The following is a 25,620-nucleotide window of genomic DNA, read 5'->3' as shown; positions in this document are numbered from 1 at the left end:
CCCATCCCATCCCTCTGGGTCATCCCAGTGCACCAGCCCCGAGCACTTGTCTCATGCATCCAACCTGGACTGGCGATCTGTTTCACACTTGATAATATACATGTTTCAATGCTGTTCTCTCAGATTATTCCACCCTCGACTTCTCCCATAGAGTCCAAAAGTCTGTTCTATACATCTGTGTCTCTTTTTCTGTCTTGCATATAGGGTTATCATTACCATCTTTCTAAATTCCATATATATGTGTTAGTATACTATATTGGTGTTTTTCTTTCTGGCTTACTTCACTCCGGATAATGGGCTCCAGTTTCATCCACCTCATTAGAACTGATTCAAATGAATTCTTTTTAATGACTGATTAATATCCTATTGTGTATATGTACCACAGCTTTCTTATCCATTCGTCTGCCGATGGACATCTAGGTTGTTTCCATGCCCTGGCTATTGTAAACAGTGCTGTGATGAACATTGGGGTGCACGTGTCTCTTTCAGATCTGGTTTCCTCAGTGTGTATGCCCAGGAGTGGGATTGCTGGGTCATATGGCAGTTCTATTTCGTTTTTTAAGAAATTTCGACACTGTTCTCCATAGTCACTGTACTAGTTTGCATTCCCACCAACAGTGTAAGAGGGTTCCCTTTTCTCCACACCCTCTCCAGCATTTATTGCTTGTAGACTTTTGGACAGCAGCCATCCTGACTGGCGTGTAATGGTACCTCATTGTGGTTTTGATTTGCATTTCTCTGATAATGAGTGATGTTGAGCATCTTTTCATGTGTTTGTTAGCCATCTGTATGTCTTCTTTGGAGAAATGTCTGTTTAGTTCTTTGGCCCATTTTTTGATTGGGTCATTTATTTTTCTGGAATTGAGCTGCAGGAGTTGCTTGTATATTTTTGAGATTAATCCTTTGTCTGTTTCTTCATTTGCTATTATTTTCTCCCATTCTGAAGACTGTCTTTTCACCTTGCTTATAATATCCTTTGTTGTGCAAAAACTTTTAAGTTTAATTAGGTCCCATTTGTTTATTTTTGCTTTTACTTCCAATATTCTGGGAAGTGGGTCACAGAGGATCTTGTGATTTATATCGGAGAGTGTTTTGCCTATGTTCTCCTCTAGGAGTTTTATAGTTTCTGGTCTTACATTTAGATCTTTAATCCATTTTGAGTTTATTTTTATGTATGGTGTTAGAAAGTGTTCTAGTTTCATTCTTTTACAAGTGGTTGACCAGTTTTCCCAGCACCACTTGTTGAAGAGGTTGTCTTTTTTCCATTGTATATTCTTGCCTCCTTTGTCGAAGATAAGGTGTTCGTGGATTTATCTCTGGGCTTTCTATTCTGTTCCATTGATCTATATTTCTGTCTTAGTGCCAGTACCATACTGTCTTGATGACTGTGGCTTTGTAGTAGAGTCTGAAGTCAGGCAGTTTGATTCCTCCAGTTCCATTCTTCTTTCTCAAGATTACTTTGGCTATTCGAGGTTTTTTGTATTTCCATACAAATTGTGAAATTCTTTGGTCTAGTTCTGTGAAAAATACCGTTGGTAGCTTGATAGGGATTGCCTTGAATCTATAGATTGCTTTGGGTAGTATAGCCATTTTGACAATATTAATTCTTCCAGTCCATGAACATGGTATATTTCTCAATCTGTTTGTGTCCTCTTTGATTTCTTTCATCAGTGTTTTATAGTTTTCTATGTATAGGTCTTTTGTTTCTTTAGGTAGATATACTCCTAAGTATTTTATTCTTTTTGTTGCAATGGTGAATGGTATTGTTTCCTTAATTTCTTTTTCTGTTTTCTCATTGTTAGTGTATAGGAATGCAAGGGATTTCTGTGTGTTAATTTTCTATCCTGCAACTTTACCATATTCATTGATTAGCTCTAGTAATTTTCTGGTAGAGTCTTTAGGGTTTTCTATGTATAGGATCATGTCATCTGCAAACAGTGAGAGTTTCACTTCTTCTTTTCCTATCTGGATTCCTTTTATTTCTTTTTCTGCTCTGATTACTGTGGCCAACACTTCCAAAACTATGTGGAATAGTAGTGGTGAGAGTGGGCACCCTTGTCTTGTTCCTGATTTTAGAGGAAATGCTTTCAATTTTTCACCATTGAGGATAAGGTTTGCTGTGGATTTGTCATATATAGCTTTTATTATGTTGAAGTATGTTCCTTCTATTCCTGTTTTTTGGGGAGCTTTTATCATAAATGGATGTTGAATTTTGTCAAAGACTTTTCCTGCATCTATTGAGATAATCATATGGTTTTTATCTTTCAATTTGTTGATGTGGTGTATTACATTGATTGATTTGTGGATATTAAAGAATCCTTGCATGCCTGGGATAAAGCCCACTTGGTCATGATGTATGATCTTTTTTTTTTTTTTTTTTTTTTTGATCTTTTTAATATGTTGTTGGATTCTGTTTGCTAGAATTTTGTTAAGGATTTTTGTATCTATGTTCATCAGTGATATTGGCCTGTAGTTTTCTTTTTTTGTGGCATCTTTGTCTGGTTTTGGAATTAGGGTGATGGTGGCCTCATAGAATGAGTTTTGGAGTTTACCTTCTTCTGCAATTTTATGGTAGAGTTTGAGTAAGATAGGTGTTAGCTCTTCTCTAAGTTTTTTGGTAGAATTCAGCTGTGAAGCCATCTGGTCCTGGGCTTTTATTTGCTGGAAGATTTCTGATCACAGTTTCAATTTCCATGCTTGAAATGGGTCTGTTAAGATCTTCTATTTCTTCCTGGTTCAGTTTTGGAAAGTTATACTTTTCTAAGAGTTTGTCCATTTCTTCCAAGTTGTCCATTTTATTGGCTTAGAGCTGCTGGTAGTAGTCTCTTATGATCCTTTGTATTTAAGAGTTGTCTGTTGTGATCATTCCATTTTCATTTCTAATTTTGTTGATTTGGTTCTTCTCCCTTTGTTTCTTAATGAGTCTTGCTAAAGGTTTGTCTATTTTGTTTATCTTTTCAAAAATCCAGCTTTTAGCTTTGTTGATTTTTGCTATGGTCTCTTTTGTTTCTTTTGCGTTTATTTCTGCCCTAATTTTTAAGATTTCTTTCCTTCTACTATCCCTGGGGCTCTTCATTTCTTCCTTCTCTAGTTGCTTTAGGTGTAGAGTTAGGTTATTTATTTGACTTTGTTCTTGTTTCTTGAGGTAAGCCTGTATTGCTATGAACCTTCCCCTTAGGACTGCTCTTACTGTTTCCCATAGGTTTTGGGTTGTTGTGTTTTCATTTTCATTCATGTCTATGCATATTTTGATTTCTTTTTTTTTTAATTTCTTCTATGATTTGTTGGTTATTCAGAAGCGTGTTATTTAGCCTCCATATGTTTGAATTTTTAATAGTTTTTTTTTTTTTTTTTCCTGTAATTGAAATCTAATCTTACTGCATTGTGGTCAGAAAAGATGACTGGAATGATTTCAGCTTTTTTGAATTTCCAAAGGCTTGATTTATGGCCCAGGATGTGATCTATTCTGGAGAAGATCTGTGTGCACTTGAGAAAAAGGTGAAATTGATTGTTTTGGGATGAAATGTCCTATAGATATCAATTAGGTCTAGCTGGTCCATTGTGTCATTTAAAGTTTGTGTTTCCTTGTTAATTTTCTATTTAGTTGATCTATCCATAGGTGTGAGTGGGGTATTAAAGTCTCCCACTAATATTGTGATATTGTTAATTTCCCCTTTCATACTCATTAGCATTTGCCTTACATATTGCGGTGTTCCTATGTTGGGTGCATATATATTTATAATTGCTATATCTTCTTCTTGGATTGATCCTTTGATCATTAAGTAGTGTCCTACTTTGTCTCTTTTCACATCCTTTATTTGAAAGTCTATTTTATCTGATATGAGTATTGCGACTCCTGCTTTCTTTTGGTCTCCGTTTGCGTGAAATATTTTTTTCCAGCCCTTCACTTTCAGTCTGTATGTGTCCCTTGTTTTGAGGTGGGTCTCTTGTAGACAGCATGTATAGGGGTCTTGTTTTTATATCCATTCAGCCAGTCTTTGTCTTTAGTTTGGGGCATTCAACCCATTTACATTTAAGGTAATTATTGATAGGTATGGTCCCGTTCCCATTTACTTTGTTGTGTTGAGTTCACGTTTATACAACCTTTCTGTGTTTCCTGTCTAGAGAAGATCCTTTAGCATTTGTTGAAGAGCTGGTTTGGTGGTGCTGAATTCTCTCAGCTTTTGCTTGTCTGTAAAACTTTTGAATTCTCCTTCATATCTGAATGACATCCTTGTTGGGTACAGTAATCTGGGTTGTAGGGTATTCTCTTTCATTACTTTAAGTATGTCCTGCCATTCCCTTCTGGCCTGAAGAGTTTCTATTGATAGATCAGCTGTTATCCTTATGGGAATCCCTTTGTGTGTTATTTGTTGTTTCTCCTTTGCTGCTTTTAATATTTGTTCTTTGTGTTTGATCTTTGTTAATTTGATTAATATGTGTCTTGGGGTGTTTCGCCTTGGGTTTATCCTGTTTGGGACTCTCTGGGTTTCTTGGACTTGTGTAACTATTTGCTTCCCCATTTTAGGGAAGTTTTCAGCTATTATCTCCTTGAGCATTTTTTCATGGCCTTTCTTTTTGTCTTCTTCTTCTGGAACTCCTATGATTCGAATGTTGGGGCGTTTCACATTGTCCCAGAGATCCCTGAGGTTGTCCTCATTTCTTTTGTTTCCTTTTTCTTTTTTCCTCTCTGGTTCATTTATTTCCACCATTTTATCTTCTACCTCACTTATCCTATCTTCTACCTCAGTTATTCTACTGTTGGTTTCCTCCAGTGTGTTTTTTATCTCATTTATTGCATTATTCATTTTTAATTGACTCTTTTTTATTTCTTCTAGGTCCTTGTTAAACATTTCTTGCATCTTCTCAATCCTTGTCTCCAGGCTATTTATCTGTAACTCTATTTTGTTTTCAAGATTTTGAATCATTTTTATTATCATTATTCTAAATTCTTTTTCAGGTAGATTCCCTATCTCCTCCTCTTTTGTTTGGCTTAGTAGGCATTTTTCATGTTCCTTTACCTGCTGGGTATTTCTCTGCCTTTTTGTCTTGTTTAGATTGCTGTGTTTGGAGTGGCCTTTCTGTATTCTGGTGGTCTGTGGTTCTTTTTTATTGTGGAGGTTTCTCCCAGTGGGTGGGGTTGGACGAGTGGCTTGTCAAGGTTTCCTGGTTAGAGAAGCTTGAGTCGGTGTTCTTGTGCGTGGAACTGGATTTCTTCTCTCTGGAGTGCAGTGGAGTGTCCAGTCGTGAGTTTTGAGATGGGTCTATGTGTTTGGAGTGACTTTGGGCAGCCTGTATGTTGACGCTCAGGGCTATGTTCCTGCGTTGCTGGAGAATTTGCATGTTATGTCTTGCTCTGGAACTTATTGGCTCTTGGGTGGTGGTTGGTTTCAATGTAGGTATGGAGGCTTTTGGATGATCTCTTATTACTTAATGTTCCATGTAATCAGGAGTTTTCTGGTATTCTCAGGTTTTGGGCTTAAGTCTCCTGCCTCTGGATTTCAGTCTTATTCTTCCAGTAGCCTCAAGGCTTCTCCAACTATACAGCACTGATAATAAAACTTCTAGGTTAATGGTGAAAAGATTCTCCACAGTGAGGGACACCCGGAGAGGTTCACAGAGTTACATGAAGAAGAAGAGAGGGAGGAAGGAGATAGAGATGAGCAGGAGGATATAAAGGGGGACTCAAGAGGAGAGAGACAGATCTACGCAGTACTCTGTTCCCTAAGTGTTCTCCGTAGCCCAGACACCCACAGAGATTCACAGAATTGGATTGAGAAGAGAAAGGGAGGGAGGAAATAGAGGTGATCTGGGGGAGAAAAAGCCGAGTCAAAGGGGGAGAGAGTCATCATCACACTGCTGAGTAAAAATGGGTACTGAATATTGGATTCTTAAATGTCCAAAATTGATATCAAATACTGAAAAACAAAGATTAAAAATCTAGAGTAGAGGTTAGACTCTGTTTTTTTTTTTTTTACAGGGTAGACTCTAAAAAATACAATAATAAAAACAGAAACAAAAAAATTTAAGAAATATATATGAAGTTTGCTTTAAAAATAGGGTTTTTTTTTGTTTTTTTTTTTTGCAAGGTTATCGTGAAATGAAAATGAAGATTAAGGAGTAATAGAGGAGTAGTAGAGGACTTTAAAAGAAAATGAAAGAAAAAAAATAAATGTTTTTAATTAAAAAAATAGTAAAATATATGAAAATGAAAATTAAGGAGTAGTAGAGGAGTAATAGGAAATTTTAAAAGAAAATAAAAGAGAAAAAATAAAAGCAAAAGAAAAAAATGTTTTTTAATAAAAAAATAGTAAAAATATATCTAGGAATTTCTCTGGAGCTATTGCAGGTGGTGTGGGTTCAGTTCAGTTTCAGATAGCTCCTTGTTCCAGCTTACACTTCTTGACATCTATAGGCCCCTTCCGGTGTAGTGGGTGTTAACTACAGGTATTTTAATCTGTTGCATCTGTCACTTCTGAAGCGGTTCCCTTTGTTTATTTGGCTTCTGTTTGCAGGTCTCTTCAGTGTCTAATTTCCACCATGACCCAAGCGGGCAGAGGTGGTCTCTCATTTAGGTTCGCTTGTTCAGTCGTGCTGTGGGGAGTGAGGGGCGCTGCAGGCAAATATCGCTGGCGTGTGTGGGGAGCACTCGCAGTGTTCCGGCCACTCTGGGTTTGCCCCCACTCACGGCGTGTGTGCTTTCCCCGTCTACACTGCTCAGGCTCCAGGGTGCTCTACAGGGAGCAGGCCCTGAGTTGCGTGTGGTTCCAGTTTTTGGGTACTCCACAAAAGCACAGACTCTGTTGGGCCTGCGTTTTGTGCCTTCCCCGGCCCGAGCAGCTCAGGCAGCCAGGAGCTTGATGAGCACACTCTCCCTGGGTGCAGTACACCTTATCCCAGCCTCAGTTTCCGCGCGCGCCTGTCGGGTGCGCCTTGTGTCTGTTCTGGGGAGCTGGTCTCTAGCCGAGACCCTCCTGGCAGATGTCAAACATCCAGAATCTCAGGAAGTCTTTGGTTAGAAACTGGGAGCCCTGTTTGCAGTCTGGTAGGGGATGCCATCTCTGGGGCCGAGTTTGCCCCTTTCCCCTCCCCCCTGCCTCCTGCCTCCAGCGGGGGATGGGCCGGTCCGCCGTCAGCTAGCTCTTCTCTGGAATTGCTCAGTCCTTCCTTTGTTCTGAGAACGGGCCGGCAGTGTGTTTGGTTAGCACTTTTTGCCAGTCAATTTTCTTTCTCTCTCTTGCTATACCACAGTTTAAGTTGCTATCTCAGGTTAGCTCCCTCCGATTGCCCTCAGGGCATTCAGGCCCGGTCCTTATCCTAAGCAATGCCACCTGCTCCTCTCCGTTCAGCCCCCACTTGCTGGTGGCAGATGTGAGCGTCTGGGGTAGTTTTCTGCTGGGAGTTGCTTTTAGGCATGTAATCTATGGGTTTTATTTATTTTCCCTCCCAGTTAGGTTGCCCTCCGAGATTCAAAAACTTCCCCCAGACCCGCCACTGAGAGGGTTTCCTGGTGTTTGGAAACTTCCTCTATTTGGACTCCCTTCCTGGGATGGGTCTCCGTCCCTAACTCTTTTGTCTCTCTTCTTATCTTTTATATTTTGTTCTACCTCCTTTTGAAAACAACGGGCTGCTTTTCTGGGTGCCTGATATCCTCTGCTAGCGATCAGTTGTTTTGTGGAGTTTGCTCAGCATTCAAATGTTCTTTCGATGAATTTGTAGGGGAGAAAGTGGTCTCCCCGTCCTGTTCCTCCACCATCTTAGCTCCTCCTCAGACTTTATTTTTTTTTAGGCTACAAAATCACTGCAGATGATGACAGCAGCCATGAAATCAAAAGATGTTTGCTCATTGGAAGAAAAGTTGTGACCAACATAGACAGCATATTAAAAAAACAGATATATTACTTTACTAACAAAGGTCTGTGTAGTTAAAGCTATGGTTTTTCCAGTAGTCATGTATGGCTGTGAGATTTTGACTATAAAGAAATCTGAATGCCAAAGAATTGTTTGCTTTTGAATTGTGGTGTTGGAGAAGACTCTTGAGTCTCCCTTGGACTGCAAGGAGATCAAACCAGTCAATCCTCAAGGAAATCAGTCCTGAATATTCATTGGAAGGACTGAAGCTGAAGCTGAAACTCCAATACTCTGGCTACCTGATGTGAAGAACTGACTCATTTATTTTATTATTATTATTATTATTATTTTTGAACTGACTCATTTAAAAAGAACCTGATGCTAAGAAAGACTGAGGGCAGGAGGAGAAGGGGATGATAGAGGTTGAGATGGTTGGATGGCATTACTGACTTGATGGACATGAGTTTGAGCAAGCTCCAGGAGTTGGTGAAGGACAGAGAACCCTGGCATGCTTCAGTTCATGAGGTAGCGAAGAGTTGGACACAACTGTGTGACTGACCTGATAGTTGTACCTGTTCAGAATGTCATATAGTTGAAGCCATACAACATGTACATGCCTCTCTCTTCACAGTATGCATTTAAGGCTATTGTGTCTTTTCATAACTTGGCTGTTCATTTCCTTATATTTCTGAATGTTGTTTGTTATTTAGTCACTAAGTCATGTCCAACTCTTTGTGACTCCATCTTAGCTGAGCCCACCAGGCTCTTCTGTCCATGAGATTTGTATAGGCAAGAATACTGGCGTGGGTTGCCATTTCTCTTGCATATATAATAGGATATTATTCAGAAATAGACTGAAGAAGGAAATGGCAACAAGAATACTGAAGTGGGTTGTCATTTCTGTTGCATATATAACAGGATATTATTCAGAAATAGACCGAAGAAGGAAATGGTAACCCACTTCAGTATTCTTGTCTGGAGAATCTCATGGAAAAGGAATCTGGTAGGCTACAGTCCAGGGAGTTGCAAAGAGTCAGACATGACTGAGCAACTCACACTTTCACTTTCAAGCTATTGAAGGACATTTTGGCTGCTTCCAGTTTTTATCAATTATGAATAAAGCTGCTAGAACAAGTAAAACATCAAGCAAAAGAATACAGCTTAAAGAAAGTACCAGTAGAATTTTATGACACAGTGGTTGTAGAACATGAGAGAAACAGGAGACTCATGTATGATGCCATTTTTTTTTTCTAAGCCACTGGAAGAATGGGCTTCCCACTTATTGAAATGGAGAAGGCTGTGGAATTTCAGACTTGGAAAAATAAAGTTTAAGAATATGCTCTGGGGACCAGTAGATCTGGACTGCTATTTAAAGATCCATGCAGATATGCCAGGCTGGCAGTTGGATACATAAAGCTGAAATTCAAGAAAGAACTGAAATCAACCTTCAAGCAAGAGAACTGTCAACACATGTACACTATTTAAATCCATATAACTGAACCTAGATGAGACTACCCAGGTAGTAAGTTAAGACAGGAAGAAAAGAGGCCCAAATACTGAATCCCAGGCACTGTTCTAAGGATTGAGAGATGAAATCAAAATAATGAGGGGACCGAGAAAGCATGTCCTTAAGGTTAGAGGCTGCCATGAGTGTGGTATATAAGGAACTAGTGAACAAAATCATATGTACACATTGTAAAAGTGTCATTTTTTGATGCTACACTGTACCTATATAAGATGTAATCATTGGTGGAAAATGGAAGGAGGGTACACAGGATCAGTCTGTACTATGATTGCAACTTCTTGTGAATTTGGAATTACTTCAAGATATAAGAATTTTACAAGTCTATTGACAAAAAAGTACTTCAAAGAAGATGAAGTGGATAACTGTGGGATGTTGTTGAGAGTTTGTATGAGATGAAAACTGAGAACTGACCCTTGGATTTGTTGGTGTGGCTGACATGAGAAGAGTGGTTCTTGTGGACCAGTGAGGACAAAATCCTGACTCAATTGGGTCAAGTTGAGGATGGGAAAAAACTAAAGATTGCAATTATAGACTTTTTTAAGGTGTGTTTCTGGGAAAGGGATTTTTATAAATAAAGCTAAAGGTAGATATGGAGTCTGGAAATAGATGTGGAAACAAAAGTTCAGTTCAGTCGCTCAGTCACGTCTAACTCTTTGCGACCCCATGGCACAGCACGCCAGGCCTCCCTGTCCATCACCAACTCCCGAAGTTTACCCAATCTCATGTCCATCGAACCAGTGATCCCATCCAATCTCATCCTCTGTCAACCCCTTCTCCTTCTGTCCTCAATATTTCCCAGCATCAGGGTCTTTTCTAATGAGTCAGCTCTTCACATCAGGTGGCCAAATTATTGGAGTTTCAGCTTTAGCATCAGTCCTTCCAATGAACACTTAGGACTGATCTCCTATAGGATGAACTGGTTGGACTTCCTTGAAGTCCAAGGGACTCTCAAGAGTCTTCTCCAACACCACCGTTAAAAAGCATCAATTCTTCGGCACTCAGTTTTCTTTCTAGTCCAGCTCTAACATCCATACATGACCACTGGAAAAACCATAGCCTTGGCTAGATGGACCTTTGTTGACATAGTAATGTCTCTGCTTTTTAATATGCTGTCTAGGTTGGTCAAAACTTTCCTTCCAAGGAGTGTGCATCTTTTAAAAGAGTTACTTAAACAAAAGAGTTACTTAAAAACACACACACACACACACACACTTTTTTTGTTTAATGGGAAGTATTATAACATGTTTACGGTCTTCCCAGGTGGTGCTAGTGGTAAAGAATCCACCTGCAGTGCAGGAGAACAGGAGATGTGGGTTCGATCCCTGGGTCAGGAAGATCCCCTGGAGAAGGAAATGGCAACCCTCTCTAGTATTCTTCCCTGGCAAATCCAATGTACAGAGGAGCCTTGCAGGCTACAGTCCATGGGGCTGCAAAGAGTTGGACATGACTGACTAAGTTAAGTATGCTGAGAGCAGCTCTCCAATCAAAAGAGTAAATGATCATTTGTTGAGGGATTTGGCTTAGAGGAGAGCAATACCACAGGTATAGGTGTTAACTGTAGGTTGAGTGTTTACTGCTCATCCAGGGAGGACATTTTGTGGGCAGAAACGCAAATAGGTGATCACACATGGTGACAATAGATCATAAAATTTCCCTTTCAATCACTTCTATTTTCTTAGAAAAGTAGGAAACAAAATCACATTAAGGATGTGGCAGGAGATGCTGGCAGGAGGAGGAAGAGAGTACAAAATGGTCCTTTCTCCCAACAGAGGACTGTTCCTCCCAGTGGAGAATGGATGTGGGGAACAGAGTAGGGATGTCATTATTAAAAGCCAGGTTGGATGTGGTTGACCCATCAGTGCATGTCTATTTGGGTTTTTTCTGCAACCACGTTTACCTTGGGAGTCCATGTGGATTTGGTCCAATTTGAATCTAAGGTGCTGATGGTGGAGTGATGGCAAACACAAGGGAGTGGTTGAAATGAAGGCCATGAAACCTGAGGATGACATGCAGAAAAGAGGGGCCTAAGGAAAGGAATTGAGAAAGTGGAACGATCGGGGAGTGTTGGCCCTATCAGGGTCCAAGAATGATTGAAGTGAAGGTATTTGAGGACGTGACCTGGAAATGTAGAGAGTGGAGGTCTGAGAATGGGGCAGTCCACTTTGCTGCTGGAAAATGATCATTTATTGGTTTTGAGAAGATGGAAGATGGAGGTGGGAATGAGGGACTGCCTTGGAACTGGGTTGCTGGAAGAGGGGGCATGTGAACCAAGACGCCAGTGGTCAGATGGTCTAGCTTGATACTGAACTCAGTGAGGAGCAAGTTAGATGTAGCGTTGGAGACACTGAAAGTGAACCAGAAGTAAAAAGCTGCAAGGACTAGTGAAGCTGCCCCAGGGATTGTGTAGATGACTCCAAGGAAGATGATGCTAGATTCTGAGGATGAGAGACTCCCAACTGGAGCACTTCGGGGTGGGGGAAGAATGAAAGGGGTCCACAAGTCATGATGAGGTGAAGGTCAGTGAGCATGTAGTCCTGGACAGTGGCATCTGGGATATGGGTACAAAACTCAGACCTTAGGGAGGATTTCATGATGCAGCATCCTGAAAAGACACTGGTTTTCCATGAGTGTAAAGAAGTGGGGGTTGTACCCCAGAAGTGGTTGCAATGTGGGAAATTTTGCTGATAGGAGCTTGGGAGAAAGGAAGGAACCATACACGTGAGCTGTGTTGATCTCTGAGGGGAGGAGGGGTGACCTCAGAAACCAGTGCTTCTCACAGCATCTTCAGTACCCAAGGATGAAGGATGTAAGAGGATGGTCCCCCGATGGTCTCAGGTATAACACAGGTGATGAGGCCGCAGAAACAGTAGCATTAGATCAGGGTCCCCATTCATTCCAGTGCTCCAGAGAAGTGGAACCCTGGGGAAGGGGGCTGCCTTCTGACCACCAGACTCTGTGATCCTCTTCTCCCCTTGCAGCAGCTGCTAAGCTCCTGGTGAAAGCAGTGTGTAGACCTGGGAGGACAGTCTTACTCAAAACAGTGGTAAAATGCTCAAAATAAGTAAATAACCTGTCATTAAGCAATGACTGTGTGCTAAGTTGGAGAAAATACAAATAGCCATTTTTATGGAGTCATTAGTATTTGCCTGCAATATTTTCAGCACTTTACAGCTATTGATCTATTTAACCTTCACAATCACTCTACGAATTGTTGGTGTTGTTCAGTCATGAAGTCATGTCCAGCTCTTTGCAACCCCATGGACTGTAGCACACCAGGCTTCCCTGTCCTTCACTGTCTCCTATAGTTTGCTCAAACTCTTGTCCATTGAGTCAATAATGCCATCCAACCACCTCATCCTCTGTTGCCCCTTTTCCCTCCTACGCTCAATCTTTCCCAGCATCAGACTCTTCCCAGTGAATTGACTCTTCGCATCAGGTGGCCAAAGTATTGGAGCTTCAGCTTTAGCTTCAGTCCTTCCAATGAATATTCAGGACTGATCTCCTTTAGGACTTACTGGTCTGATCTCCTTGCAGTCCAAGAGACTCTCAAGAGTCTTTCCCAACACCACAGTTCAAAAGCATCAATTCTTCAGCACTCAACCTTCTTTATAGCCCAACTCTCACATCCATACTACTGGAAAAAACATGCCTTTGTATGACAGCCTTACTATCCTCATTTATAAATAGCCACACTGAGGCCCAGAGAAGAGAACTTGTTATGTAAACGGGCAAAAACTCAGATTCCAATCCAGGCAGCCAAATTGAAAGCTTGCACTGGTATCCATATTCTACACAGCTTTAGAGAAGGCATGTTAGAAAACATTGCCTAGTATTAGCAACTGAACATTTTAGATGTGTGTGCACATCGTTCTTCTTTTCTGAATATTTTTCTATACAATTTTTAAAATTGATAAGAAACTACACAGGGTATACCCTGCATTTTATAAATTTAATATTGTAAGTCAGGGATTTGCTGAAGCAGTGTTACAGATGCTTGGTAATCACCACATGGTTTGGTTGCATTGTAATTTATTTGATGATTTATCTGTTGTTAAACATTTAGTTGGTTTCAATTTTTCTTTATGAGAAATATGGCAAAGTATGTCTCTAAATAATGTTTTATTCTGTATTTTGAATCATACCTTTAGGTTACATTCCTAACAACACTGATACCCAAGCAAGGCTTATAATACTTTTACAGTTTGGGATGAAACTTTTTATAAGTTGTGAAATTCCTTAGGGGACATAGTGCACTCTGATTTCTGCTTACAGTTAGAATTATTTTCCCCACTTACAGAAATCAGTACATTCAAATACATCTTTTATTAAAAACCTTATCTTCTTCTTGGATTAACTTGATGGCATTCAAACTCCTTTAAGCTGTGGAATTTTTTTTCAAATGCAAGATTTTGTGAAAACTCAATATAGGAAATGGATTTAAAGAAATAGTTGCTCTGATAGTTGCTGCAGGATCAAAGCCTGACTCCTTGACTCTATTTTAGCACCTGTGCCCTCTGACCCCTTCATGTGGCTGTCCCAGGAGCACAGTTTTTACCATATGGAGTGACGGTACTCAATATTCATATTCAGCATTTTACTAGGAAACATTTTGGGTGCTAATTTTTATAGTCAAGTATTTACCTGGCAGTTTCAAACCTAACTTCATTTTCTTTCAGCAAAATGTGTTTTAAAAAAGGAGTGGGGGTTGGGGGGGGAGGAGATGATGTAATCCTAAATAGCGCTTACTTAAGTAGATACCCTTCCCCAATTTTTCAGCTTCTAGACAAAAAAAATTCCTCTATATATAGCAGAATTAATATTAAGGTATAATTTTTGGTACATTTGTTCTACTATTAATGTCCAGAGATTAAAAAAAAAAGCTTACATTATATTGATATATAACTATAATATATAAATATTGGCCAGAATTATCTAGTTTGTTTTAATGGTTATTTTTAATATATTTTACTTTTTATACATGATTTCTAAGTTTACATTAAATGTTTATGGAGTTTGAAGTAATTCTTCAGTTTCCGAGAAGCTTGTCCATAATCCTCATTTTTTTAATATTTTACTTGATTATTTTGCTTTCTCTGCCTGCCTTGACTTTATTTCTTCTTGAAATTTCCCCGCTGCTCTGCTGAGAACAAAAAGAGCATTTCTGGACTTGGGCCTCAGCTATTTGCCGAAAACAAACAGAGCGAAACAAACAGTCAGCTAAGCCCCTTCTGGATTGCTACCACGATGAAACTTTCTTCTTATAGGCTTGCTGCCGTTTTTAATAGAATATTATTTTTTTTTTAGAACTTTATATTTGAAAATGCCTCATAGCACTAGAACTAAATTAGCTTACTTTCCTACTTCTACTCTTTGAAATGATAACGTTGGATATTATCTCAAGCCCAGAGGTATATTATTACAGTCCCATTGCTCCTACTGAAGATGTCTGAGTGGAGGGTCAGTGTAAGTGACTAAAGTACAGGAATGTCGCGTCAGGCGCGCGAGCAGGGGAGAGGGGGGACCTTACTGAGGTCCAGGCTACCTATGAGGCCCAGGGGCATCGCTGAGCACAGTCAGGCTCATGAAGCTTGTGGCCCAGTGCTTTGTCCTGAGCGAAGTGAAAGAGCAGGCTGAGGAGACAGGGAGCGAGCCCAGGCAGGTGAGAGAGGGCCGGACGTGGAACCCAGGAAGGAGCACTGGGGTGCGGGGTATCAGACAGGACGGTGAGCAGAGAGTCTGTGGGGCTGGGACGACACAGCAGTCATACACTGACTCCAGGGTCCCCAGCAGATCACAAAGTCCTTGGATACTCAGTTCACTGCAGTCACTCTGGGACCCCATGGACTGCAGCACGCCAGGCTTCCCTGTCCATCACCAATGCCTGGAGTTCACTCAAACTCATGTCCATTGAGTCGGTGATGCCATCCAACCATCTCATCCTCTGTTGTCCCCTTCTCCTCCTACCTTCAAACTTTTCCAGCATCAGGGTCTTTTCAAATGAGTCAGCTCTTCGCATCAGGTGGCCAAAGTATTGGAGTTTCAGCTTCAACAATGAATTTTCAGGATTGATTTCCTTTAAGATGGACTGGTTGGATCTCCTTGCACTCCAAGGGATTCTCAAGAGTCTCCTCCAACACCACAGTTCAAAAGCATCAATTCTTCGGTGCTCAGCTTTCTTTACAGTCCAACTCTCACATCCATACATGACTATTGAAAAAACCATAGCTTTGACTAGATGGACCTTCATTAGCAAAGTAATGTCTCTGCTTTTTATACACTGTCTAGGTTGGTCATAACTTTCCTTCCAAGGAGTAAGTGTATTTTAATTTCATGGCTGCAGTCACCATCTGCAGTGATTTTGGAGCCCAAAAAAATGAAGTCAGCCACTGTTTCCACTGTTTCCCCATCTATTTGCCATGAAGTGATGGAACCGGATGCCATGATCTTAGTTTTCTGAATGTTGAGCTTTTCAAACCAACTTTTTCACTCTCCTCTTTCACTTTCATCAAGAGGCTCTTTAGTTCTTCACTTTCTACCTTAAGTGTGGTGTCATCTGCATATCTGAGGTTATTGATATTTCTCCCAACAATCTTGATTCTGGCTTGTGCTTCATCCAGCCCAGTGTTTCTCGTGATGTACTCTGCATATAAGTTGAATAAGCAGGGTGACAATATACAGCCTTGACGTACTCCTTTCCTGATTTGGAAGTAGTCTGTTGTTCCTTGTCCAGTTCTAACTGTTGCTTCCTGATCTGTGCCTACAGATTTCTCAAGAGGCAGGTCAGGTAGTCTGGTATTCCCATCTCTTTTTCCACAGTTTATTGTGATCCACACAGTCAAAGACTTTGGCATAGTCAATAAAGCAGAAGTAGATGCTTTTCTGAAACTCTGGAACTTTTTTTGGATGCTCAAGTCCCTTATATAAAATGTCATAGTAACATTTGTATGTAAACACCACACACATCCTCTCATATACCTTAAATTATTTCCAGAATACTTACAACGACTAATACAATGAAAATGGTATGTAGTTGTCAGCATGCAGCAAACTTAAGTTTTAGTGTTTGGAACTTTCTAGGAATCTTTTTTGTATATTTTCCATCTTCTGTCGGTAGAATCTGTGGATGCAAAGAGCAGACTCATTGGGAAAGACCAGGATGCTGGGAAGGTTTGAGGGCAGGAGGAGAAGGGGGCTAAAGAAGATGAAATAGTTGGATGGCATCATCAACTCAATAGACATGAGTTTGAGCAAACTCCGGGAGATAGTGAAAGACAGGGAAGCCTGGCATGCTACAGTTCATGGGGTCACAAAAAGTCAGAGATGACTGAGTGACTGAACAAAAACAAAATGGATATAGAGTCTGCAGACAAAGACAGCCAAGTGTGTACTCTTTGCTAGGATTATGTGATAGGAAAGAAGGGAGGGAAGGTGGAAGGGAGAAAAGAGAGAGAAAAGGGAAGAAAGAGAGGAAGGAACAATATTTACAGTGTCTTCAAAAATGCTGTCTTACAAATATGTGTCTGCCCTATACATACAGTTTATACATAACATTTTGTATTAGATGATTATATAAATTGAATAACATCTATTTTTTTTTTACTAAGTGGAAAAAATTACAAGATCCATTTCTCTTCAAAAGAGTATGTATTCCAATGCTAACTTGTATCCTCAGTGTATTATATTTTACCTTACTGATCTTTTCCTTGTCGCTTTTCCTAGATTATCCATAAGTTTTCATGTAGCTGTTTCCTACTCAGAATCTTTTTATGAATTGGTGCATCTCGGTTTTCACCTTATTCAAGGACTTACCTGAAATTCAAAGCCAAGTGCACATTCCAGACTCTACCTGATGTAAAGATTAGGGTGGCTACTTCTTTTAAGATCACTGTGTTTTCACAGCCAGCTCACAGAAAATGAAGCAAAGATGGCTACATACTTTTAAGACTCAAAATGTTGCCAACTTGTTTCTGTCTTCCTTTGAGAATACTGTTGAGCTGCCTGTGAAAGTCAGGTGTATAATAATTGCACATCACAGATCTTAGAAAAGACATAATTTTACTTCTTTCTTTAGTGGTAGTTCAGTTCACAAGGCAATATAATTGGTATACTGTTAAGTCTTTCCATAGGACTAAACTAACAAATCAGAAGAAAGAAACCCTCATTCCGACTGTGTGTCATGATTTTGGATTCAGAAAATATTTGCCACCCATCAAGAGTGACACTTGATGGAGGTACTTGGGGTCTGAAGCCACTTTTAAATGTGCTGTCTCTCTTCTGCCCCTTGCAGCCGAGGGGGCCTGCGGGGGAACCTTGCGGGGTACGAGCAGCAGCATCTCCAGCCCCCACTTCCCCTCCGAGTACGAGAACAATGCTGACTGCACGTGGACCATCCTTGCAGAGCCCGGGGACACCATTGCGCTGGTCTTCACTGATTTCCAGCTCGAAGAAGGATACGACTTCTTAGAGATCAGCGGGACAGAAGCGCCGTCCATATGGTGAGTGCTGGACAAGAGACGTCCTTCTTTCTTGGCCTTGCTCTTCTGGCTGCTAAAATGTAACCTATACTGTGAATGATTTGTCAGAGCTTCCTGGATGTTTCTGTGCTGGTCTTGGAGCTAGAGAAGTTGTCTGGTCCTGGACACTGGAATTTGCCTCAGTTTGGGCTTGTATGAAGCTATACAGGAGAGGCAGCTAAGTGACCTGAGCTAGTTTTGGATTTGGTCTGGAGTTGATTCAATGTCAACAAATATTTTTAGATGCTGGTGATTTTAAAATGTCATGGTACTAGTCATCTGTCGCCTGTTCTGCAAATGTGTGATCACATACATCTTTTCCTCCCTGGAGACCATATAACCAACCTGTGCAGGTCACAAGGGAACCGTAAATGCTCATCTGATGCATACATAATGCTGGTTATCTGATCAGCTCTCTGGTGTGTGTGCTGGTGATGACAGGAGAAAACCCAATCGAATCCACTACAGCCTCCCGTTTATGGTGTTTCTTGCACGAGCAGACTTTGCTGTGTCCCTAATACAACTGAAGAATAGATGTTTAAAGATTTAACATATACATCAAATTAAGTCACTTGATACGAGTTGAACTGGATTTTTTTGCCTTGTTTTAATGTTTTAATTTCTTAGCATTTTAAGAACTACAACTGGTACCTATTTCAATCTTCAACAACAAGGAAACTCCACTGTGAATTCAAAATAAGTTGGAATAGAGGAAATACTGGCTCTTGATGCATTGGTGGAGGGGATAAAATGAGTGATTTTGTATGTCTCTATGGGTTTAAGTTTGCATTTTAGTACAGAGACTGAAGGATAAAAATATCAAACCTGACAAATGTCATAAGTTAGACCACCTGTTTTTAAACCAATTGTCAACACTGAATTTTACTTTATTTTCCAAGACTCAACATTCAACTCAGAGAATTTGTATTTATAGACTGTTATTTCCTTTCATTAATTTTATTGTCCTTATGTTAAATGTTACTTCAATTAAGAGAAAAATAACCACTGCTTCTGTGATATTTGTTTTCTGTTTCATTCATCTGAGCAATACTTTTAGATTGAGAGAGGTTATCCTTTTGCTTATTTCATGTTATACAATTTAAGTTTTAAGACTCAAAGATTGATTATGTTATTATCTGTGTAGCTTCTTGTAACATCTGAGTTCATGAAACCTGATACAAAGCTGAAAGTTGAGTGTCCTGGATTCTGCTCCAAGTTCTGTTGCAAATCGTCACTGTGACCTTGAACAAATGATTTAACTGCTTATATAAAAAGAGGCTGTACTAAATGAGCTGTACTGTTTTAAATTAATTCATTCAACATCTACTGAGTGCCTTTCTCTGTCCATCAGTGTAAGAGATTCAGTGATGCAACACTTTCCTGGATCTAAAATCACCTTCTTTAAGTTTTCAGAAAACCATTGCAATGCAAAAATATATGGTGACACATTCTCAGAAATTCAGCCATTCCTCATAAAGGCCTTATTAGTGAGAGATTTCAGAGATCTCAGGCATTTCCTGGATGTGATGTCAGGTTGGGAGTGAGGAGATGAAAAAGTGAGACGTGTTGAATGATGGTTGTATTAATAGCATCCGTGGTTAAGGTTGGCTTTTGCCAAACAAACTTTGTTTATGCAAGAAAGGAAACTCTACAGTGTGAATGTCCATGTCCAAGTGTGAAAGAGAAACAGGGATGCTGAGCAGAGATACCAAGCAGGGTGGCACAGAGTCTGCAGAAGGCCTCACGGCCCTTCACACTGCGTGAGTCACCCTGAGCAAGCAGACCCCTTGATTTCATTTGTCTGCCGTAGGTGGCCTGCAGGACTGAGCTGATCTTACTTGACGTGGTTTTGCCCATTTCTTCTTTTCTCATCCCTGCTGATTTCTCTCGCATCCTCTCCTCCTCTGTTTTATCTCCACCAGTTCTTCTCCTGACTTGGGTCCCCTCCTCCTTCAATATCAGACTCAGAAAAGTGTGTGTGGATGGGCTCTTGAATGTGCTAAAATTGTGATCTGTCAGAAATGCCAGGTGTGGCCACGGCCATGTGGGTGCCTGACAAGGACAGCTCACAGTCCTTATCATGTAGGGAATGTTGGAGGAATTGCCCCATGTCTTCCTGGTGCTTGGATTCAGACTGAAATGGCTTCCAGCTCTCTGAACTCTTCCTCTTGGTGTTTGCCAGGACACCACGTTCAACAGCAATCCAGCAGCAGTGGGTAGGACCCGAGCAGTTGTTGACAAAGCCCTGGATGGGACTTGCGCCCTGTGTGCCTTCTGGTCTAATAAACTGTGTTTCCTGTTGGTTCATCGTGGTTCCTCTCTTCTGATAGTCCTCATCAGACGTGTATGGAGCTGTGTTGCTAATGACTTTCTCGAGATGACTGGCATCGTCCTGTTGGCGTGCACACAGCCCCGTGGGCTAGTTATTGGCATCCATGCCCGCTTCTGATGAAGAGTCTGAGGCACAAAGGATGGGAGACAGCAAAGCTGAGGGAGCAGGTGAGGGGCAAGGCTGTGTCTGAAGGCCTCTGAACCCAAACCACGTTTTCTTTTCACTCTAAGACTGCCCTCCCAGTGGAACAGTCCAGGTCTGAGCCTATTGGCCTATCAGGGAGGTTCCCTTTTCTCTGTTTCAGGACTGACACCAGGGTTTGGATCCTAAAGCCTTGAGCAGGCCACCGCCATAAGGGAGATGGGCCACTGGAGAAGCATCTGAGCACACAAGTGCATCCGTAGAGTCAAGGGCAGCAGAGCTTCTCTGGCTGACATTGAGTGTTGATCACAATTACAAAGAGGAATATCTTGACATGGCCATAGGACCACTTTACAAGGGAATGCTCTTCAGTGGAGGCAGAAAAGGAAAACATGGTTTTCCGAAATCGCTACTGAAACACACGTGGGCACAGTTACAATACACCGCGGAGCCACTGGGTTACCTTTCCAGATTTATACAAACGCATAATAGAACTTATCTTCAAAAGACTATTATTTAACTGTAATTTTCGAGTGACAGCCTCTGCCTTGTGTCAGGTTCTAAATTGGTATATTTAAAAGATTTAACCATCCCCTAACTGCAAGAAAAATACTAAGTAGCCATGTAGGTGGGTGTACTTCATCTCGGGCGCAAGGTTACACGGCAAGGACAGCAGGACCATGCTAATGGCTATGCGTGTAGAAAGAGCGCACACACACATATAATTTTCTAATAATCTATTTTTAAAAGAGAGACTATACAAGCAAGGGCAGTCTGAGAAGAAGCTACTTGGAAAATTGTTACGAACAATAATAGGATTAGCCTTATTTTCAATTCATTTGGAGTGAAGTTACCAACTCAGCTCTGCTTTAAGTAAGGGTTGCCATGGCTACAGCCGAGGCTGTCTAAAAGTGGTGGATGATGTAAAGTTCCAGAATTGTCCATATGTTAATCATCGGGGGTGGGGGGGAGGGCGGAGAGACGGGCAGCATTTGCTTAGCCTAAGACACTCTGTCCATCAGATGATGCTCAGTTCATTTTGAACTAGTTAGATTCTATGTTTAGACAGGTCAGCCTCTTACACCTTTAATACCTTCTTTAAAGGGAGAGCCGTCAGTCCTAGATGTCTTTGCAGTGTGGTCCAGTAATTACGATTTTTCCTGCAGTCAGAAACGTGGTTAGCAGTGAGGTTAACCATTCCTTCTTACTTTCTAAAGTGATCCAATCTAACTCCTAATTCAGGAAATATCAAGAGGAAAAAACAAAAGATTGATTTTATTTCAGCATTAAACTACTAAGGCTTCTAAATTAAGACATGGTGGTTGAAAGAATTTGGAACATCACAAAGTCTTGACAGAAGACCAGGAAGAGAGTGTTTGATATCTTTAAAATATGCACTCATATCTGGGCATAATTATCTACCCTGTTTCGAGACTGGGTGGGTGTGTCTAGGGGTAGAGAAGGAAGAAAAGCAAGAACTCACAAATGTGTTTAAGATGTGCCCCCAGACTTACTGAAATGCATCAGTTTCTTAAAAAACCTTCAGTGACTGAGCCATGACAATTGGAATAAAACCCAACTGAAGCCTTAACAGATCATTCAAGGATTTTCAGAGCATGGCCCACCCTGCCCACCAGCCTGGCCTTCTCCCTGCCTGGCAAACACCCTCACTTTGCCCCATTAAATGCACCCTGGTCTTCACCTTAGCGGATGTTTGTGCCTCTTGTGCGTATGTTCAGGAGCCAGCCTCCATGTGGAACACCCAGGCTGCTGAGCTGAAAAGACATTAAAAGAACGTAAGTGACATGTAGGTGGTGGAACACAGGGAGGAGTACCACCAGGAGGGCGTAGAGCTTTACACCATTGTTCTCCTTGGAAAACCACACTGATCATAAACTCAAGAATGCTTCCTAGCCCACTCGGATTAACCCTGACTTCTTATATCAATAGAAAATCTGTTACATATGATTTTTTTTAAGGCTTAAGTTTAGTTATTCACTAAGCAACATGACTCTGCCCCTTTGTCTGTCCGGACTGTGCAAGATTACATGTTAGAGGACAAACAGTAGTTTTGTAACTACACTTTATTGTGTTCCCATTAACCAGGCAAAACTTCACCATTAAATCATTCTAATCAGCGATTTGCTGAAGCCAAAACAGAACTTCAAAGGAACTGGCAACGCTGAGTGAGCTTCAAAGAACCCTTGAAGGGTCAATTAACACCTGCAGTGTTTATCCAGCTTGTCACTTAATTGATAATTGACTTGGTGTCTATTTAATTTCTAATGAGGATGGATTATAGAAGCATACACAGAGCCGTCAACACCCAAAATCAGCCCCTCGGTTTACCTGCTGCCTGTACAGAAAGGAAGCCCCAGCCTCTCCCTCTTCATTTTGTTTGTTAACTGTTCCTTTTAACATCATTTCATGAAGAATTTGCAAAACCAGCTCAGAGCTTATCACCCAGCCCAGGTCCGCTTATCACCCAGCCCAGGTTCCCCTAACAGTCACATCTTATACATCTGTAGCATTGTCATGGAAACCAAGAAGTTAACACAGACTAACTCACTGATGGACATTTTTCTGCCCCAGAACTCAGTCTAGGGGTCTGTGTGGCATTGAATTCTGTGTCTTTCATGGTCTCCAAGTTATGACTGTTTCTAGTCTTTCTGTTTCCATAACCTTGACCTCCCTTATGTTAGTGGTTCAGTCTGGTCGCATTGTTTTGGGGGAAAAGGTTGCATTTTTCAGGTAGAAGGAGAAAGAGATCATAGAGCATGGTTCCATGACCACCCACTGATATAGTTGCTTTGCTTTTCTTTTTATGTTTTCCATTTTACATTTAAATATAATAATTACATCACACAGACCTAATGTAATGTTGCATTTAAGCATTTTCTATGGAGCAAGCAAAACATAAACATATATCTTGTATGTGTGTGTATGTATGTATCAGTCTATGAAATTCTACTTTTCTGAAACCTCTGCACCCTGAGGCCATAAATAACATGATGTCATTATAACCCTTTTCCTAAGTCCCACTTGTACTCAAAATATCTTTCTCTAAAAATTTCTTTGAATAGCACATTATTCTGAAAACAACTTACACTGAATAATAATATTCACCAGGTATTGCTAAGTATCAGGCAAGTGTGTAAGCAGTCACCACGACTTAGAGATATTCTTTTCCCCATTTCATATGTGAGACAGTGAACTCAGAGAAGGTTAAATGTCTTGCCTCACAGCCTCACAGATTCCAGGTGGCAGAGCAGGAGTTGAAACAGAGACAGTCCCAGACCATAATTCTTCACTTATTTAAATACATCAAGATGATAGTCCTATTTGGTCTTTAAGTCAAGATAATAAAAGTAAATAGGAATAATTTTATTTTTTTATTATTAAAAATAAAAGCATTTTATACTCCAGAATTGTCCCAGAGCGACTGCCGTTTTGTCTGACCTCACTGGATACCATGCGGAGCCTGAGGCACTCCAAAGCCACGTCTGGCCCCTCTACCCCCAGTGGTGACGCAAGGACCCTCCTTTTAAAGTCTTCTTTTTCTGTGTTATTATGTGTAAGATAAGGTGATAAATCTTACTTGGTATGGATAAATTATCTGTGTTACAGGCAATGGGAAAATTTTCCCCTTTAGGAATATAAATTCATTTCACAAAATACCTAATAAAAATAAATGGAAAAAAAATAAAAAGGAAAAAAATTAACACTAAATGCCTATTTTTTTGTTGCTGGCTTTTGTTTGTTTAGTTGGTTGTTGGTTGTTGTCATTGTGTTTTGTTTTTGTTTTTATTTATTTATTTTTTGTGTTTTTTTGCAGTTCACCCCTCTCTTTGTATGTGGTCTTTTGTCCAGGAAGCAAAATTATAATTAAGTTAACACTTTTAAATAAATTTTGTTTTTAAAAACACACTTCCTTTAAAGAGTCTGCTGTGCAAATTCTATTTTATCCATTCTCAGATAATAGTTGTAAGCTTTCATTTATTCCACAAATCAGCCAAATTTGTATGTCATGGTTTTCCAATTATACATTTTGATGTCTTCATTTAAAGTTTCTCTCCAACTCTGAACATCTGATTTTCATGGAGCACTGGTTAGGAGAATAAGGTAATTTTGTGCAATCTAAGGCATCTCCAAAGCATGTGCCACTTTATTGCTCAGGTTCCATCCTGTGGGCACATGGCAAACCTCAGAGAGTCCTATCTGTGAGCAGTGACTGGAGCAATGAACGTTTCCCATCAGTGGACTTTAATAAGCCCAAGCCCTGAAGTCATTCTGATTTGAAACCCTTTAGACAACCCGGTTCAGTTCAGTTCAGTCGCTCAGTCGTGTCTGACTCTTTGCAACCCCATGAACTGCAGCACGCCAGGCCTCCCTGTCCATCACCAGCTCCCGGAGTTTACTCAAACTCATGTCTGTTGAGTCACTGATGTCATCCAGCCATCCTGTCCTTTGTCATCCCCTTCTCCTCCTGCCCTCAATCTTTCCCAGCATCAGAGTCTTTTCCAATGAGTCAATTCTTCACATCAGGCGGCCAAAGTATTGGAGTTTCAGCTTCAGCATCAGTCCTTCCAATTATCATTCAGGACTGATCTCCTTTAGGATGGACTGGTTGGATCTCCTTGCAGTCCAAGGGACTATCAACAGTCTTCTCCAACACCACAGTTCAAAAGCATCAATTCTTCGGCATTCAGCTTCCTTTGTAGTCCAACTCTCACATACATACATGACTATTGGAAAACCATAGCCTTGACTAGATGGATCTTTGTTGCCAAAGTAATGTCTCTGCTTTCTAATATGCTGTCTAGGTTGGTCATAACTTTTCTTCCAAGGAGCAAGCATCTTTTAATTTCATGGCATTAGAGTCCATCTTTTCTTTAAAAAACCAGGAGGTTTTTGTTTTTGTGAATTATGACTTTAGAGTAGATGGAACTTGGGAGACCTCCTAAGGCGATTCTGTTGTGGTTGAGTAGGGAAGCTGCACCCTGCCAGGATCAGGGCCTTGCCCCCACTGCGGGGTCCTTTCCTAGGACAGAAGGCCAGTCTCTGTGTGTCCTCAGAGCGGGGCCCACCACCTGGGAGCCGTTCTCATCTGGGTGGGGCAGCAGGGCCTGTTTCCTCTAGTTTCCCCATCCTCTTGCCCTTAGCAGGCAGCTTGGGATAGTAGCTAAAGTAGCTCTAAGAAACAGTGCCATAGAGACTCCAGAGTTCTCATATTTTCAAGTTAAAATGTTGTTCTGAAA

General features: G+C 40.7%; 1 protein-coding gene across 1 annotated transcript in view; it reads left to right on the top strand.

Moving 5' to 3' along the window:
* CSMD1 (CUB and Sushi multiple domains 1) overlaps window positions 1-25,620 on the top strand; it is a 1,628,138-nt gene that overhangs the window by 621,579 nt on the left and 980,939 nt on the right. Inside the window, exon 5 of the mRNA XM_061134533.1 lies at window positions 17,664-17,871. Coding sequence (XP_060990516.1) covers window positions 17,664-17,871 — 208 coding nt within the window. The remainder of the gene's footprint in view (window positions 1-17,663; window positions 17,872-25,620) is intronic.

This window comes from Dama dama, chromosome 32, assembly GCF_033118175.1.
Source record: "Dama dama isolate Ldn47 chromosome 32, ASM3311817v1, whole genome shotgun sequence".
Lineage (NCBI taxonomy): Eukaryota > Metazoa > Chordata > Mammalia > Artiodactyla > Cervidae > Dama > Dama dama.
The sequence above is the reverse complement of the archived record's forward strand: the minus strand, read 5'-3'. Positions and strand labels throughout refer to the sequence as shown.